Below are 16,316 nucleotides of genomic sequence, written 5' to 3'. Positions count from 1 at the left end.
TTAGGTTGAATATATTAATTGATTTATTTTGTTTTTAACAACAGAAGAGGAGTTAAAATTGCAAAAAGAAGGAAAAAAGGAAAAACAATGAAAGGAGTAAATCTGCAAGTGAGATTTTAAGAAAGCTTTCTTCCTATTTTGTGTATGATGAAAAAAGGCATACTTTAAATAGTAAATTAGACCATGAAGTGAATGGGAAGAAAAAAAGACTATGAGTTATGAAGGTTAGAAGTCAATATATGTTATAGGTATCTGAGAAAGAGACTACACAGTCAAATACAAGAAGTGAAAATCCATTGTACAGACTTTACGGTGTGTTCCTATGTTAATCTATTTATAGAATGAATCTCATGGACTCAGTCAGATGAAGCACCTAGAGAGAAATCTTTAAAGACATTTAGGTGCCTTAAATTTCCAAGAGGTGTTTAGTGGGGTTTTAAAATACATCCAGAAGTAATCCATAGCAGTTAAGTACATAGTAGGATTTTGAAACACCTAAGTGCCTTTAAAATCCCAGACAAAGCCTGTGGAAAACTAAAGAGAATGTGCAGGCTTTTGTAGACACAGGTTATAACGGCACCTCCACCTCCTAAGTCAGCTGAACTACTAAGTAAACACAAGCATGGATGAAAAGGATTTGAAGGTACATTTACATTCAATGACCAACAAACAGGTGTTGCTTCTTTTCAGATTACTAGCAATAAAACATGGAGAAGCTGCAGGTTGATTCAGGTCTGGCTGAATATTAGAACATATTTACGTAACTATAAAATGTGTACAAGTAAGATGCAAATTTGTTGGGTAAACTGTTGCTCACCTTCAACACACACATGGTTCTACAGTCTTACACATACTTCAGTGGGTTACTTTGTACGTGTGGGAAAATGGCTGAAGTTTTGGCCTCTAAACAGTGTTTGACCAACTGCTGCCCCCACACAGCCAAACAGTAGACAAACCTTTCAGATATGACAGACACTGGCAGTGCAACTATATAGCTTTTCAGGAGGCATGTGGACTAAAGGCTTTACTACGATACACTCTCATTGCTTCTTTTACCCCCTCACTGGCCTACCTATGTCCATTTTTTCCTTCTTTAATTCTCAAAATCCAATTTGATTCAGATGATCAAATGGGTTAGGTCTACTGCTGGGTTATATGATTCAAGGCTTATCTCCACAAACACAAAGGATCACAGAGGCACAGTGGCAGGTGGGGGAACCCCAATAACATACCCAGAGAAAAGGATTCCCTGCCCTGGCTTCTCCCAGACAGGGATCAGCCAGGTGTGACACTCATCACCACCAGTCAATGGGAAAGGCTCCATGGATCACTGTATAGAGAAGGGTTACTGTCTGCAGGGGTATGGGACTTTTTAGGGGATGAAGGGGAACATCTTTGGGATTGTATGAGACGACTTATGGGATGTTGAGAGGAGGAATCAAAGGTAGGAAAAAGGGGGGATGAAGGTGGTTTGGTATGGATAAAAGGATACGGGACTAAAATGGCCCAGTTGGGTGTAACCAGGTTGGTGGTCAGTATGCCTGTCTGGCTATGCCTTGCACCTGATCACCTCAGTCTGTCTTGTCTTATTAAACTGTATTTAAATTATTTTCCTGGGTGAGAGGGGGGGTCTATATTCCATGTGTATGTGTGTGTATGGTGGTCTGAGTCCCAGCAATTAGAAGTGGGGGCCACAAGTCATAGGGGCTTGTGTGTCTGTGATGGAGCAACTGGAGACACCAGAGTGCATGTACATGATGTGCATCTGTATGTCAGTGTGTGGTCACTAGTGAACACCAAGCCAGGGTAGCTGGAGAGTAGGGTAAGAAGCTTGTGAGTCAAGTTTTGGAGCAGCCCTAACTCCAGGTAAAGTTTTGGAGCAGCCCTAACTCCAGGTAAGATAGTGAAGAGACTGGAGGATCTGTGAGGTGGCTACTGGACGGACCAGGGGGTCCAAGCCAGCTGCTGGGGAGACTATGGTGGGGTCTGGGGGTCAGCTACTGTTAAGGTCACAACTCTGGACCAGCTACCAGAGAAACTAATTTGCCTGTTTGTGTCCCTGTGTGAGGCAACTGGGGATCCAGGGGCCAGCTACTGAATAGGCTGAGCATCCTAAGAGCAGCTACTGGAGAAGGGAGCCATTGTTTGTGTCTGTGTCTGTGTCCATAGGTCTGAATACCAGCAACTGGAGTGCAGCTGTGGGCCTCTGGGGATAATATTTCCAGCAACTGGGAAGACTTGGGATCCAGGGGTCAGCTACTGAATAGGATGAGCGTCTAAGAGTAGATACTGGAGGGATCCATATTGTATAGATGTATATAAATGCATATTTATTTTCCATTAATGGACTTCTGTCCTGATCAGCCAGAGAGGGGAATAGGATGAGGCCATTAGTGCTATTTGTATTTGCATGAGTGCTCTGTTTTCTGCCTGTGCCAATCAGTGTGGCCAGCCATGTGTGTATGTATACGTGTGTGTGAGGGTGTGCATGTGCGAATGCGTGTCCATGTGTGTGTGCCTACTGGGAACACACACTCAGCCTTACCACTAGCTGGACCTGGAAACTAACTGAGCTTTAAGAAGTGGCATACCAGCAGAAATGATTGTAACAGGCAAACTGATGGCAAGTACGAACTGTACAACAGCATATGGAAGGATTTGCAAAGCATGGGGAAAGCCAGGCCTGGAAGGCATATTCAAGGACATATAGATTCAAGCAAAACCCAAGATGACCTCACTAATCAGGCTAGTGAACAAATGACTTGTTCCTGGATCTCTTCCAAAAACGCATATCACACAGAGAAGGACATTTATTTTGAGTCCTTCAGCAGAGAAAAAGGCAGATAGTACCGAATCCTGTGCTGGTGGCTGCTTGCAAGGCAAACATGCTGATCCTCCCACTGCTCCACTGATGTCAGAAAGACATTTGACTCAGCCTAGCATGGTGTGTGTGGGCTACGCAGAGGTCATTTGCAAGAAGCTGCTAGCCCTGCTGAAAAACATCTATGAAAAGGCAAGATTGTCACCCAGAGCACAGTCTAGCTGACATGGGTCATGTCACAGCAACCTAAGGGCAGGCAGGCAGGCAGGAGGTGGCCTTCCAGCCTAAGTACAGATTGTGGGTTATTTGGGGGCTGTTTATTGATTGATGGGGGTTACCTTAACTGTGTTTAAGCTGTAGAGAGCACCCAAGATTCTTCTCCCGGAGAGTCCCAGATTGGTCACCTTTGATCAAGCAGATAATGAGGTTCTGTAACTCTGGCCTCAGGGCTGCTCTTGCACAACAGCAGAGATGCGGTCAGACAGTAAAGATGTGCATAGACAGATGAATACCTCGCACCAGGGCTGTATATCAGAATATGCTACATAGACAATGGCTTCCCACAGAAAACTCACACTGGCATTAGAACAGGCAGCCAAGCTAGGCAGCTTTTCTCTACCAGGGGAACCATGCAACAGCTACCCAAAGGGGCCACAACAGAGATATACAGCAGTTGTGGGAACTTGTATCCTCTCTGGAGGAGAAAGAAAATCGCCCTTTTCATGAAAAATTAAGCTATCCAAGCCCTGTATATTCCAGGGCATGCTCTGTATTGTGGTGACATGAGCTTTCAGGAAAGTCGCTCCATAAAGACTGCTTGCCTTCCCAGTTACAAGTTTTACACAGTGGCTTGTTATCTGCTGGCAAAACCACGTCAGAAAACAGCGATGCAAAGATGGCCGTTGGCGAGGCACTGAGAAGGTCCACCCATTGCTTTGGATGCTGCCACTCCAGGGAAGGTTGCGACGGGGCAGCAGGCCAAGGAACGACAGGAGCAGGCGAAGATGTCCGCCTGCCCGCCCGCGGCCAGGGCAGGATTCCCCGGTGGGTGAGGACGACGAACCTGCCTTTGGCGAACACGGTTTGAGCGGGAAGCACCGCACGGACAGCAGCAGTCTCTGGGGCCGGAGACACCCCCCCCACCGCCCACCGGGCCCCTCACGGCGGACGAGGAAGATGTGAGAGGATCCCGGGGGCGGTGCCCGGCGGGGGGCGGCCGTTGGCGGAGCGCGCGCGCGGGGCGCCGGCCGTTGGGCGAGGCGAGGCGAGGCGAGGCGAGGCGAGGCGCTCCGCCGCGGCGGGGCGGGAGGGTGGGTGGGCGCGCGCCGCCTCAGAGGCCATAAAGCGCCGCCCGCTCTCCCGGCGCCGCGCACTGCCGGGCTGGGCGGCGGGAGAGGCGAGTCGGGTCGGGCATCGCCATCGCCATGAGGGAGATTGTGCACATCCAGGCGGGCCAGTGTGGAAACCAGATCGGGACCAAGGTGAGCCTGAGGGCAGCCGGGACCGCCGCTTAGTGGAGCCTCTGAGCTCTTGGGGGGATGCGCCCGGCCGCTTCTCCGGGCTCTCTGGGCCCGCGGGGCCGGGTGGGGCCAGCGCCCCCCCTCGCTCTCCCGTGCCCCGAGCGGGCCGCTGCCGAGAGGCGCCGGGCGCGTTCGGGACGCGAGGCACGGCGCACCTCACCTCTGCCCGTGGCCGTAGAAGGCTTCGGGAAGTACAGAAACCAAACGGGACTTACTAGGGTTTTTTTTTAAATTATATTTAAACTGGCCAGGCTGTGGCTTAGAAGCGGGGAAGGGCGGCAGAAGTTCCAGCGGCCCCCTCCGAACGCTGGAACGCCGAGGGGTTGGCCGTTTGCCCGCTGGGTTTCAATCCCGCTGCTTGCCCTGCTTGTGCCCGCCGCCCCGTCCCGTCCCGTCCCGGGCAGGGAGGGGCGGCGGGCACGCCAGGAATCCGGCAGCTGCCGCGGGGCGGCCGCCCCCCGCCCGGGCGCTGGGCAGGGCCCCCGGTGCTCCGCAGGGGAGTTCCTAACCCGCTTCTCCTTTTCCTCCCTTAGTTTTGGGAAGTGATAAGTGATGAGCATGGCATTGACCCCGCCGGAGGATATGTCGGTGACTCAGCGCTGCAGCTGGAAAGGATCAATGTCTACTATAATGAATCATCTTGTAAGTGTGGGATGGAGAGGGGTGCGGGACAGGGGACTCCGTGGGATGGGGCACAGAAATCTGGGAGAGAAGGGGTTTGTGTAGCTATATTAAGCATCTGGTCAGGCCCCTCGTGTGCCATCAGCCTGCTGGCTGATGCCAGCTCACCCCGTTATACACTGAAAAGATTATCTACTTTCTTACAAAGAACACGTCAACCATTTTTTCTGATCAGAAACTTACCTGCCTCATATCTATTGCTAAAAAAGAGCTTACAAAATGTAATATACAATCTGTATGACCCAAAAAGTGTCAGGTCTGTTTTTCAAGCGGAATTGATTTGTTCTTATGGTGCTGGGTTTTTTCACCACCATGTCTTCCTGTATAGGAAATCTTTATATGTGTACAATCTGTATTAGACTAATAGTATGAGACGTACTGTATTTATGTATTGAAAGCTATAACTGTGTTAGCTTATTTCAGAACATTAAGGGCATGCTTACTTTTTATTGTAGCCCAGAAATTTGTGCCAAGAGCGGTCTTAGTGGACTTGGAGCCGGGAACCATGGATAGTGTGCGATCTGGTCCTTTTGGTCAGCTCTTTCGGCCTGATAACTTCATCTTTGGTATGTGGACATCACTTTTTAAAAAACAAAACTATCCAACAGGTGTTTAGTGACCAAGTGAATGGCCAAAAAGCATTTAAGCTCCCTGTTCCAAAGTGGTCGTTAGTACTGAGAAATCCTAATAGCTTAACAATACAATTCCAATTATCTGTAAGTCAGCTAAAAGATCCTGTTAACTGAAAAAGTCATTCTTCTGTTAATCATTCCTTCAATTAGCAGAGTACTGAAAGCTTTCTATGGTATTCAGGTAAAGTGCATTTGCTTTCCATATGTATGAACTCCAGAGAAATCCTGAAACCACTTCTTTACCACAAAACTCATGGAAATTCTGTGGAAAATGGAGGGGGGGGGGAACCTCAGCCATAAACCAACCAGACTACTCTTCACTTGAATTCACATTAAATGTTTGAGCATTAAATTGTTTATTGGCTGTGTAATGCAACTTTTTCAGCAGATCCTTCCAGTATAGTAAACAGTGGAGGAAGACCAACTGTAACATGGAAAACGTCATATATAGCCAGTTACTGGGTTATTTTCCAACATAATGAGGAACAGTCTGAGAGCATGTGGGGAACTTCTGCTTTTGCAGTGTTCTTGCAGAGGGTTGTTCTAGCCTTTACTGTTTCACTTTGGACTTCTGTAGTACTTTCCATCTAAGCTTAAAAATGCACATTACCAGGATTAAATTTCATAGCATCCTTACAAAGTATAGAAGCATTATCGGTCCCTTTGCACTGAAGGAGAAATGGCATGTGAAAGTTGAGTAGATCCACTTGCTGAAACAGGAAGTCTGAATGAAAGCTGCCATGAGAACTCTCGTGTCCTTTTGGTTTGAGTCTGCACTAGCCGCAAAACAGATTTCCTCCTGCCAAAGCAAGCTTAGGTTGCAACTTAGTTTGGTATATTGTGTTAACATAAGGGAGGAACAATGCCAGGGACAGAAGAGGAAAGATAAACATTGTTTGGGTGGTATAAAACTAACTTAAGTCTGGGTTGTTGCTGTTGAGGTGGGGAGTAAGAAGCCATACAGAGTTACTTTAACCCTTTAACTGACCTAAAACTTTCAATGCTGTCCCTATTGTTCTCCTGTATAGTCCATGGCAGTGATGTTAAGGGTCTCTTTCAATGGAATTTTAAGTTAAAATATGTAGAAGTAAGCCTGGTGAGAAAAGCTGTAGATACAGGCAGCTTTATGAAGTATGTTTCTATATTCAGGTTTTTCGGTTCATTCCCTTTCTCCTGCATGGACCACACAAGCCCTCTGAAAGTGAATTCACCTGACCTATGGAAATACCTGAACTGGAGCTTTACAGTTTGGCGTACCACCAGTAAAACCAGAGCAAAATCAATTCAGGGTGTCTTCAACAATAGTCCAGTTCACTGTAGTCCCTTCCTGCTGAGCTAACAATGAACCAACAGCATGTGATAAACTTGTATCTGACAGAGGCCCCTGCCAGCATCAGGCACTGTCCTCCCAACCTGCTGAATAATGCAGAATGGCTGCCTGAGCGCTGAAGTAATGATCTTCTGTGTCAAAAGCCAACAAAGCATTTTGTTTTCTCTTTTAAAAATCTGGCCTGGGCCCACAAAGGATTTTATGGCAGAAGCTGGCAGTTCCGTACTTGCTGTACCCTAGGCTGTTAGGGCTCATTCTGATGGAGATGTTTTCTGCCTCTGCTTGTATATACCTGCATGTGCCTGTGTCTCGATAGCAAGTAACCATGGACCATCAGTCAGGATTTCATTCAGGTATATTGAGTACATGATTACACGTTCCAGATACAGGAATTTTAGCTCAGACCAGCAGGACATTGAGATGGGCACAAAAATAATGCTTGTGCTTTAATGCTTGTGTTGGCAAGGTAGTGATCTAAAAGCTGAAGAAGTGCAGGTAGAACAATTTTGCTGTATGAGAGCAGCAGGTCTCCTGGCTGCCTAACAGTATATGATTGCCCAGCAGGAAGTGTTGTGAACTCTGATGTATCTCTTTTTGTTAACTAGTTCTCATTTGTACATTTTTGCATTTGTCATTCTTTTCCTGTGTACACCCTTGCTAGCTTTCATGCATGGATACCACTCCAATTTAAATTTTCTGAACTGGTAGGGGCAACCACAAAATGTCAAAGGAGCTGTCCTTCCCTCTCTAAATCATACCATGTGTTCTGCACCAAGGCTGTTTGTACTGGAATTCTAAGCGTTAGTGTGCAAGCTACTGATATCTCTTCCCAGGTTTGTCTTTTATTTCAAGCAGTGATGAGAGGAAAGAAGTGAAAGTTGAAGGAAAGAGTTGCAATTTTAGGGATTAAAAAATAAATTGACTGTTAGAGAAATGGCTTCTACGCATGTGCACCTCAACCTGAGTATGTATGATAACGCTACAATGTGTTGGAGAAAGACATAGTGGTAGAAGGATCTGGAGGTACCAAGAGTGCAGATAAGTTGTGGGATTGCTTCATGTAGACTTCCTTGAGATCTTGGTAAATGCACAGTGAGAAAAGGCAGCGGCAGGATGCTAGAGACAGGCTGCATACAACTCAGAGCTTCCAGGATTGGCAAAAGATCTGCCAAGTCCTGATTTTTGTGGACATAGGCTCATTTTCCACCTAGAGATTTAGTCCTGTGTTTGCCTAAGATTTTCAGAGGTCTGGCAGGTACCTGATAAGTGGAGGGCATCCAGTCGGGTTTCACAGGATCATGATCAAGATTTCCAGGTGTGTGGCAGCCTTGTCAGAGCCATGGCACCTCCAGACTGTGCTGTATTGTCATGGGTAAGAAGTCTGGAACTTCCAGGGCTTATTGTACATGTTCTGTGTGGTGGTGGTGGTCTTGAAGTGCTATAAAGCCAGTGGGTCTGGAAGTACCAGATTTCTGGGCATATATACGTGTGCACAGCAGTAAATTCCAAGTGAAAGTGTTGGTGACCCTAGGCAGGTGGCTGACTAGTGGATGAAGTGCAGTGTTACCACAGGAGTAGCCAATAGTTGTGGGCTGGAGGAAAGCCATTTGTAGTGGTATATGCAGCTGCTGCTACAGTTACACTCGGCAGTTTAAATACAAAGGTCATATTAGTGCAATAGAGACAGGTGGCATCTAGGAGTTTGTGTGATTCAAATTAAGACTGAGGGAGTCTAGCACAGTGGAGGGCCTGAAGGAGGACAGGTCCACCTCTGTATTAGGCATTTTACCTCTGAACCTGATCTGCAAACTAAGCAAAAGCAAGTAAAATCAGTCTCTACTGATTCTTCTTTTTTCCCCATGAAAATATCTTTTCTGCATTTGTGATAGTAATTCCCATTCTCCTGTCTTGTTCTTTGTTCCTATTCTTCATTCTCTCCTATTCTCCATTCTCTCCTATCTCACTGGCCACTGAAGAAGAATGAGACAATGTTTACACAAGGGGCAATCCGCAAATTAAAGCCCTAAACTCAGAATTTGGCTTTATTAGGATCCTTCTGCATCTCGGAGTGATGTCTGCTTGTTAGTGTGCAGCCTGATGTGCTGCCCTATCTGTAGTAGGGGATCTGCTCAAGCAGACTGCATAGGCTACAAGCATATTTAATTCTGGAAGGATATTACTTTGTGCTTTGCCCAGCTGGACAGGAAGTGCTGAGCTCCCGAGGCTCTAAGAGAGAAAAATATAGCAACGTATAGAACAATGCGTTAACTAACCAAATACATCATGAGGAAACCAAGCATGTATGCAGTGAAAATAAAGTGCATCATATTTAAACAATATCCCAGCAAGCAGTTTCCCTGATTCAAATGTTTGGCACCAACACAGTGCACTGGGAATTCAAATGAGACATGGAAATAGGAAGGAAGGGGAAGGTCTTGGAGAACAACGCAGAAGTTGACAGCTCTATACCTAATTCTGAAACTATTGCTCTTTCTGAATGCCACTCGCGAGAGCACCACTGAGTTCAGTGGCACAATGTATGTATGTGGTAGTCATTGTGAGGAACCAAGTATTAAAAAACCGCTCTCCCATTTAATCCTCCTTGTTATCTAAGTCATAACAAAATAGTGACATAGCAAAGGATCCAGACTATCCATCTTAATAAACTGAGTGGCACATAAAAGGAAAACTGGAAGCCTTGGGGAGAAAATAAGGGGCTTGTGAAATGTCAGTAATCCAATTTTGCAAGTTGCTTTGCAGATCCTGAAGAATAGCGAGTTTGTAGGGAAACCAGTAAAAGCTAAAAGGCACTTAACTTCAAGGTTTTTGAAATAACATTCTTGAAGCTTCTGTTGATCAGTATTTTCATTCAGGCTAGGTAACCATGAATTAAAAAAGTTATAGTTCTTGATATAACAAGGTAAATAGGACTTCTGAAGTACAGCCTTATCCTTGAATCACAGCAATGCCTCTGTCTCACAGGAACAGTCCAAGAACCTTTCATGCAGAAATGAGTATCTGTGATTTAGCTTTGTATACATCATGGTCCTTATAAACAGAAAGTATTTAAATATTAAACAGTCGTCTTGTGTTTATGGAATAAGCAGGATTGGGAGTGTGAAAGCTTTCAAAACAAGGAGTCAAGGCCATCTTTGCATTTATGAAAGGTTAAATACCAAAAAAGCAAAAAAAACCCCACCCAAAAGCATAAATGAAAACTACCAGGGATTTGATACAAAAGGAAACTATATAAAAAGTTTGTTGATACTTCCAAAAGTATTTGTAGGCAAAACTGAAGACCACAGTTACCTATCTGACAGAGTTGTAGCAGCTTTTGTTACAGATGTGAATCCATTTAGCATGCAAATACCAAACCTTACTAATAATTTTGTAAATTTTCTTTCCCTTTTGTATGTTATTTTAGGACAAACTGGTGCAGGAAACAACTGGGCTAAAGGACACTATACAGAAGGGGCAGAGTTGGTTGACTCTGTGCTTGATGTAGTAAGAAAAGAGTGTGAACACTGTGATTGCTTGCAAGGATTTCAGCTCACTCATTCCCTGGGAGGAGGGACGGGGTCTGGCATGGGAACCCTACTCATCAGCAAGATACGAGAGGAATATCCAGACAGGATAATGAATACCTTCAGTGTCATGCCCTCTCCAAAAGTTTCTGATACAGTGGTGGAGCCTTATAATGCTACACTCTCAGTCCACCAACTGGTTGAAAATACAGATGAAACCTACTGCATTGACAATGAAGCTTTGTACGACATTTGCTTCCGCACCCTGAAGCTCACCACTCCAACATATGGTGATTTAAACCACTTGGTTTCTGCTACCATGAGTGGGGTAACTACATCCCTGCGATTTCCGGGCCAACTAAATGCTGACCTCCGGAAGCTGGCAGTAAATATGGTCCCTTTCCCACGCCTTCACTTTTTCATGCCAGGCTTCGCTCCTTTGACAGCCCGAGGCAGCCAACAATACCGAGCACTCACTGTTCCAGAGCTTACCCAACAGATGTTTGATGCCAAAAATATGATGGCAGCCTGTGACCCAAGACATGGGCGATATTTGACAGTGGCTACTGTCTTCCGTGGTCCCATGTCCATGAAGGAAGTTGATGAGCAGATGTTGGCCATCCAGAACAAGAATAGCAGTTACTTTGTGGAGTGGATCCCAAACAATGTCAAGGTGGCAGTGTGTGACATACCTCCTCGTGGCCTCAAGATGGCTTCCACATTCATTGGCAACAGTACTGCTATTCAAGAGCTCTTCAAAAGGATCTCAGAGCAGTTTTCGGCCATGTTCAGGAGAAAGGCCTTCCTCCACTGGTTCACAGGAGAAGGAATGGATGAAATGGAATTTACAGAAGCAGAAAGCAACATGAATGATCTGGTTTCAGAATATCAGCAATACCAAGAAGCAACAGCAAATGATGGAGAGGAAGCGTTTGAAGATGATGAAGAAGAAATCAATGAATAAAGAAATTAGGTGCAGTATTTTCCAGGCCAAATTTTCAAATCTGGATTTCTAATAATTGGGCTTATAAATCTGTATTTAGGCTTAAAAAAAAAAAGAAAAAAGGGAGCATGGGTTTAAGATGTTAGAGGTGCTCTTCAGAGTCCATTGAGGTCATTGAGAACTGAGGACATTCAGCATTTCTGGAAATCAGGCCACTTCTATTCATGAGACAAACATAAGGCATTCAGTTATGACTTTGGCCTATGAGTCTGAATACAGAGATTGCAAGTTTGGGACCTTTTTTTTTCCAAACAACGTTTGTCGTCCCTAAAGTTCTACAAGAGAAGACATAAAATAGGCATGAAAATCTACAAAATAGAGCTGTGCTATTTTCATCCAATTATGAGTAAGAAAATCTTGTGGGTTTGAAGTATTCATTCTGTACTGAATGTACAATACTGAACTGCCAGGAACAAAATTTATTCATGAAAAAAAGAAGAAAAAGTTTTTAGCTATTATGTACAGTAACTGTTAACAGTGATATTTGACTCCAGTCCTCTAAAAAAAAATAAAAAAAAAATCAGTATCCTCTCAAGCAAAAGTGTTTTGGGCAGTCAATGCTGTATAAATATCCAGTGAGCTGCAGGCCAGAGGCTGGATTTATGCTATGTGACTTCATCACTTGCTGCTGAATAATCACAGATAATATATATGAAATCCATCCATGTGTGATGTGTTCTTTAAGGACCCTTGGGGCTTAAAGTGGCACCCCAAAATCTTGCTGGTCCCCTGTCTCTCTGGCTATCACCAGTTACTGGTGCTATTCCTATCTCCATTCCCCCTAGCCTGTATAGCTGAAAGTCAATCAATACTCCACAGAACATGGTGGGAGAGGGGTTGTAGGCTGTGTGTCGATAGATCTCACTACCTAGGTTTATAAGTTTACCACACTTATAGATGCTGTGGATGTCTTGCTGCCATGATTGGTTAAAACCACTGGACAGATTAAGGTTAAAGTACAAATAAAAGTATTTATCCACAATATTCAAAACAGCTGGCAAAATAAATGAAAGATAAACAACAGTTTATCTGCTTATGCTAAAGCTGAAACAGGAAGGTCTCTGTCTTACCCAGCTGACTTGCTGCCTTGACAAAGTGACTGTTGGGCATTTGCTCTTTGTGCATGCTTTATGTTTCTGCTCATATCAATTAAACAGCCCTTCTGCATTAGAGAGCCTCTACCAGAGAACACTGTCTGTGTGGAGTCTCTTATTGAGGTCAGTTTCTAGGCAACAAAACAAGCAAACAAAGGAGAAACCCTCTGAAATCCAAACTTTAAATGTTTCAGGAACTCTGCTGCTCTTGCCTTGAGAAGCACTTTCTAAGCAGAAGTGTTGCTCAATACTTTAAAAGGCACTTTACAGACACAGTGTAATTTCCAAAGATGCATTGCTCCTAACAAGATGATGTTATGTTTTGTTTCGGATTCAGGGAATAATACAGTATTTTATAAAGTATATGAACCAGGCAATTGTTAATCATACATGCTGAAGCTGTCTGCCCAATTTTATTCTACCCAGAAATGGAACTAAACTAGTTTTAATCAAGTACAAGTTTTCATATAAAGTGACTTCATGGGTTGAGGCACAGTCATTGGAACATACTAACCAAACTGGCTTTGGCATACGTGTATATAGGTGGAGATTGGGAGGGTCTGGCTGATTATCTTTTGAAGGTCATGATGGAGTCACCCAGTTCACAGGGACCATGTTCTTTGCAATGGCTAATGATGCCTAAAGGATTTATGAATAGGAATAAAGCATCTTTAAATATGCATTTCACAAATGTTGTGATATGCTGTGATTATGTATCTATCATGGCATGAGATTAAGCTAAAATAGAATATGCATTAAAGAGAAATTAACATTTAGTGCAGTGCAAAGCAAAATTGATGGGGAATAAAGCCATTACACTTAGAAGTTTAGTTGATGCTTTGTAAATGGCAGGTTATTAGCTTCAAGAGGGAGGAGAAAGTGCTGCAGGCTCAGAGCCTGCCATCATGCAGCTGTGGCACAGGCTTTGCAATTAAAGCACTAGCATAGCTGCTTCTGAGTGAAGTAGAAGCAACCATCTTACAGCTTGTGGAACTACGCTTTGTGGTAATACAGAATTCATAACTAGGTCCCAGCCATAAATTCTGATACTGCTGTGAAAAAAAAAAAGTCAGTACTTTTTAAAAATGCCAGGAATCTTGAAGTTCCTAAATGACTGAATTAGTTACTTGGTGAACCAGCCTGTTCTTTAGTGGTTTTCATACACGGACCCAAAATCCAGCATATTGAGTCTGTGGAATCCACACCTGACAACATCCTCTGCTCCTGCTTTGATTCTTAGGCATTCTTTTGCATGTGTTTACTTGCAACTGTTTGATGTGAATTTCTAGACGGTGTGGAGGTGGGGCAGGCAAACTAATGGTCTCTTCAGAAACAAAAGGAAACATCTCCCATCTCATCGTAGTGGGAGAAAACCCAACCCAGCAAAATGAACCCAGGAACCTGTAGTAGGAACAGCATCAGAGGACCAGCTTGCACATAAGCAGTAAGAAAACCATGGGAAGCACAGATGCCTCCTGTTCCTCTTCAGTCAACCAGCTCTAATCATCTTCCTTTCCTGACATAAAACTGAAAATTGTTTTACTAACGGGTTTGTAAATTGAACAATTCCTTCAGCTGCACTTCCTTTCAAATAACTTCCTGCTTTTTCCCTGGAAACTTCTCTTTTATTGTGAAATCTACCTGCTGAGTCCCACCTAGCTTTGTTCCTCTTCACATTCCTCACCTACGTGTTTTTAATTTTCCCCCTAGTTTTTCAACCTACTCTCTTGCATCTTTCTGTGCCTAGCCCACCTTTATTTTTTCTCCTTTTCACTGCTTTGCACCTGGCCACAGAGAAATGCACAGAAGCAGGCTGCCAGGACAAGCCAGACCTAAGAAGGCCTAGAAGTGGAGCTCCCAGTACCACTCAGACACAAACACCTCTGCCAACACTAGGATGAGGGGAAAAAAACAGCAACCTACACCACGGACACCACTTGAAGACAGGGAGTGAGCGAGGTGTGCCACAGAAAGAAAGTGTGTTATCAGGACAGGAATTGAACCTGATGGGCCAGCTCCTTTGCAAAGTCACTGGTCAAAGCTATCAAGGAGCTGGGTGGACCCTCAGTTTACAGACATGACAGTCTCTGCATAGACTACCTTAACTAAGCCACTGTAGACTCAATTTCTCTGCATCCCAAATTACTGCCTTCCCTTTCTTCTCTTGCATTTGTATCTCCTTAGGAAAAGGTGTTCACCTCTTGGGAATAGAATCAGGTTGGGAAAGAGGGTCTAGACCTGCTCCTTCTCCGAGCACTGGGAGGAAGAAGGAACTCGCTGGCTGCATCCATGCTGTAACAAGCCCCTACTAGTTGAAACAGCACCACTCAATGTGTTTGCAACAACAATTAATCTGGCCTTAGTGGCAGCCACAGCACAGACTGAACTCGATTTTCTTGATTTATGGTAAACCACCTGAAGTCTTAAATTTGTGAGTGGGAGGAGGCTAACAGCCCTCTTTAAAGCAGCAGGTTGGGTAAACAGCTTCTTTTTTTAAATTTTCATATCTTTGTTTTGATTCCAAAGTCCCAACAGTCAAATTCCACCACTTCTGGTGCAAAATACTAAGACTTACTGAGGTAAGATTACACAAAGCAAGTTAACACTCTAAACTAGGGGCAAAGGGAGTTGCCTCTCCTTTACATTATCATATGCTCATTAATTGCATGCTGCAACTACACAAGTGCAAATTTAAAAGTAGACAGCACAAAGAGGGAGTAAGAGGTAACATTTCCTGGAGGTGAGATGATTCTTTTATGATCTGGTAGTGCCATTTTGAAAAGTTAGTTTAGGGATTGGGGGGGGGGGCTGGGGGGGTTGGTTGTAGTTTGTGTTTTTCATTGTTGTGTGTTTTTTTTAAGTAAGGAATGAGGAAATGCAGAATTCCGACCTTTATGACATAAGCACATTTAGTCATCAGCACTGGCTACAAATTGCCTATTCCAAACAAGAAGTGTTCAGCTAAATGCGGGGGGGGCAGGGGAACAGTACAAACAAGGCATAAATACAGAATACATGTGAGGTACAGCACTAGAGCATATGCACAGAAATCAGTCACTACTACTGTGTGCAAGATTTAAGTTTTATAAAATGAGTTTATAATTGCAATAAATCATTCTAAACTTTGACTCCAAAAATAAAGGAAGTGAAGTTTAGTTTTATTCAGGATCCTTTCCTATTTATCAGTTATTCTACAATGATAAATCCAATAGGGGTATGCAGAAGTGTTGCTTAACAACTAAAAATGCCCAGTAAATATGCCCTAAATCTGCTCCATTTCCCTTGTTCCTCTTCACTGTGAAGCCAGCCAACAGAGATGGCAATAGCTTCATCATGAAGAAAAAAAAAAATTCCCAAAGAGTAATTTCAATACACAATTTACTTCAAATATGTCTGACCTTTCAAGACAACTTTTTGCTTTGTCATCCTACTGCTTTCCAGTATGTTGCAACATACAGATGGAATCAATCACCAATTATTCCCTTAACCTGCCCTCTCAGTCATAAACCTTAAAGGATTTGTTGTCCAGCAGAGAAGCTTGGTTCATTCTCTTCCCCCACTTAACCACCACCCCACCCCCCAACCATGCTTCCCTCTCTTCTTCTGGGATAGGGAGACCCTCAGTTAATTTTTGAACAGCTGAATTCTCCAACTAATAAATGCTTTGCATGCAGGAGACAACCAGAAGCAGATTACTATACTAAGACAACT

General features: G+C 44.1%; 1 protein-coding gene across 1 annotated transcript; it reads left to right on the top strand.

The window, feature by feature from the left end:
• Positions 1 to 4,168: 4,168 nt before the first annotated feature.
• On the top strand, positions 4,169 to 12,172 carry TUBB6 (tubulin beta 6 class V). The gene is made up of 4 exons (XM_075022949.1): positions 4,169 to 4,302; positions 4,875 to 4,983; positions 5,478 to 5,588; positions 10,409 to 12,172. Exons 1-4 carry the CDS (start codon positions 4,246 to 4,248, stop codon positions 11,470 to 11,472), a joined length of 1,341 nt encoding a protein of 446 aa, XP_074879050.1. The 5' UTR covers positions 4,169 to 4,245; the 3' UTR covers positions 11,473 to 12,172.
• Positions 12,173 to 16,316: the final 4,144 nt, after the last annotated feature.

This window comes from Buteo buteo, chromosome 3 (genome assembly GCF_964188355.1).
Source record: "Buteo buteo chromosome 3, bButBut1.hap1.1, whole genome shotgun sequence".
In the NCBI taxonomy this organism is placed as follows: domain Eukaryota; kingdom Metazoa; phylum Chordata; class Aves; order Accipitriformes; family Accipitridae; genus Buteo; species Buteo buteo.
This window is presented reverse-complemented; position numbering and strand designations above follow the sequence as displayed.

Coding starts and splice junctions, on each gene's coding strand:
- TUBB6 (XM_075022949.1), top strand. CDS start 4,246: ATGAGGGAGATTGTGCACATCCAGGCGGGCCAGTGTGGAAACCAGATC. Junction 4,303..4,874: donor GAAACCAGATCGGGACCAAG/GTGAGCCTGAGG, acceptor TTCCTCCCTTAG/TTTTGGGAAGTGATAAGTGA. Junction 5,589..10,408: donor GCCTGATAACTTCATCTTTG/GTATGTGGACAT, acceptor ATGTTATTTTAG/GACAAACTGGTGCAGGAAAC.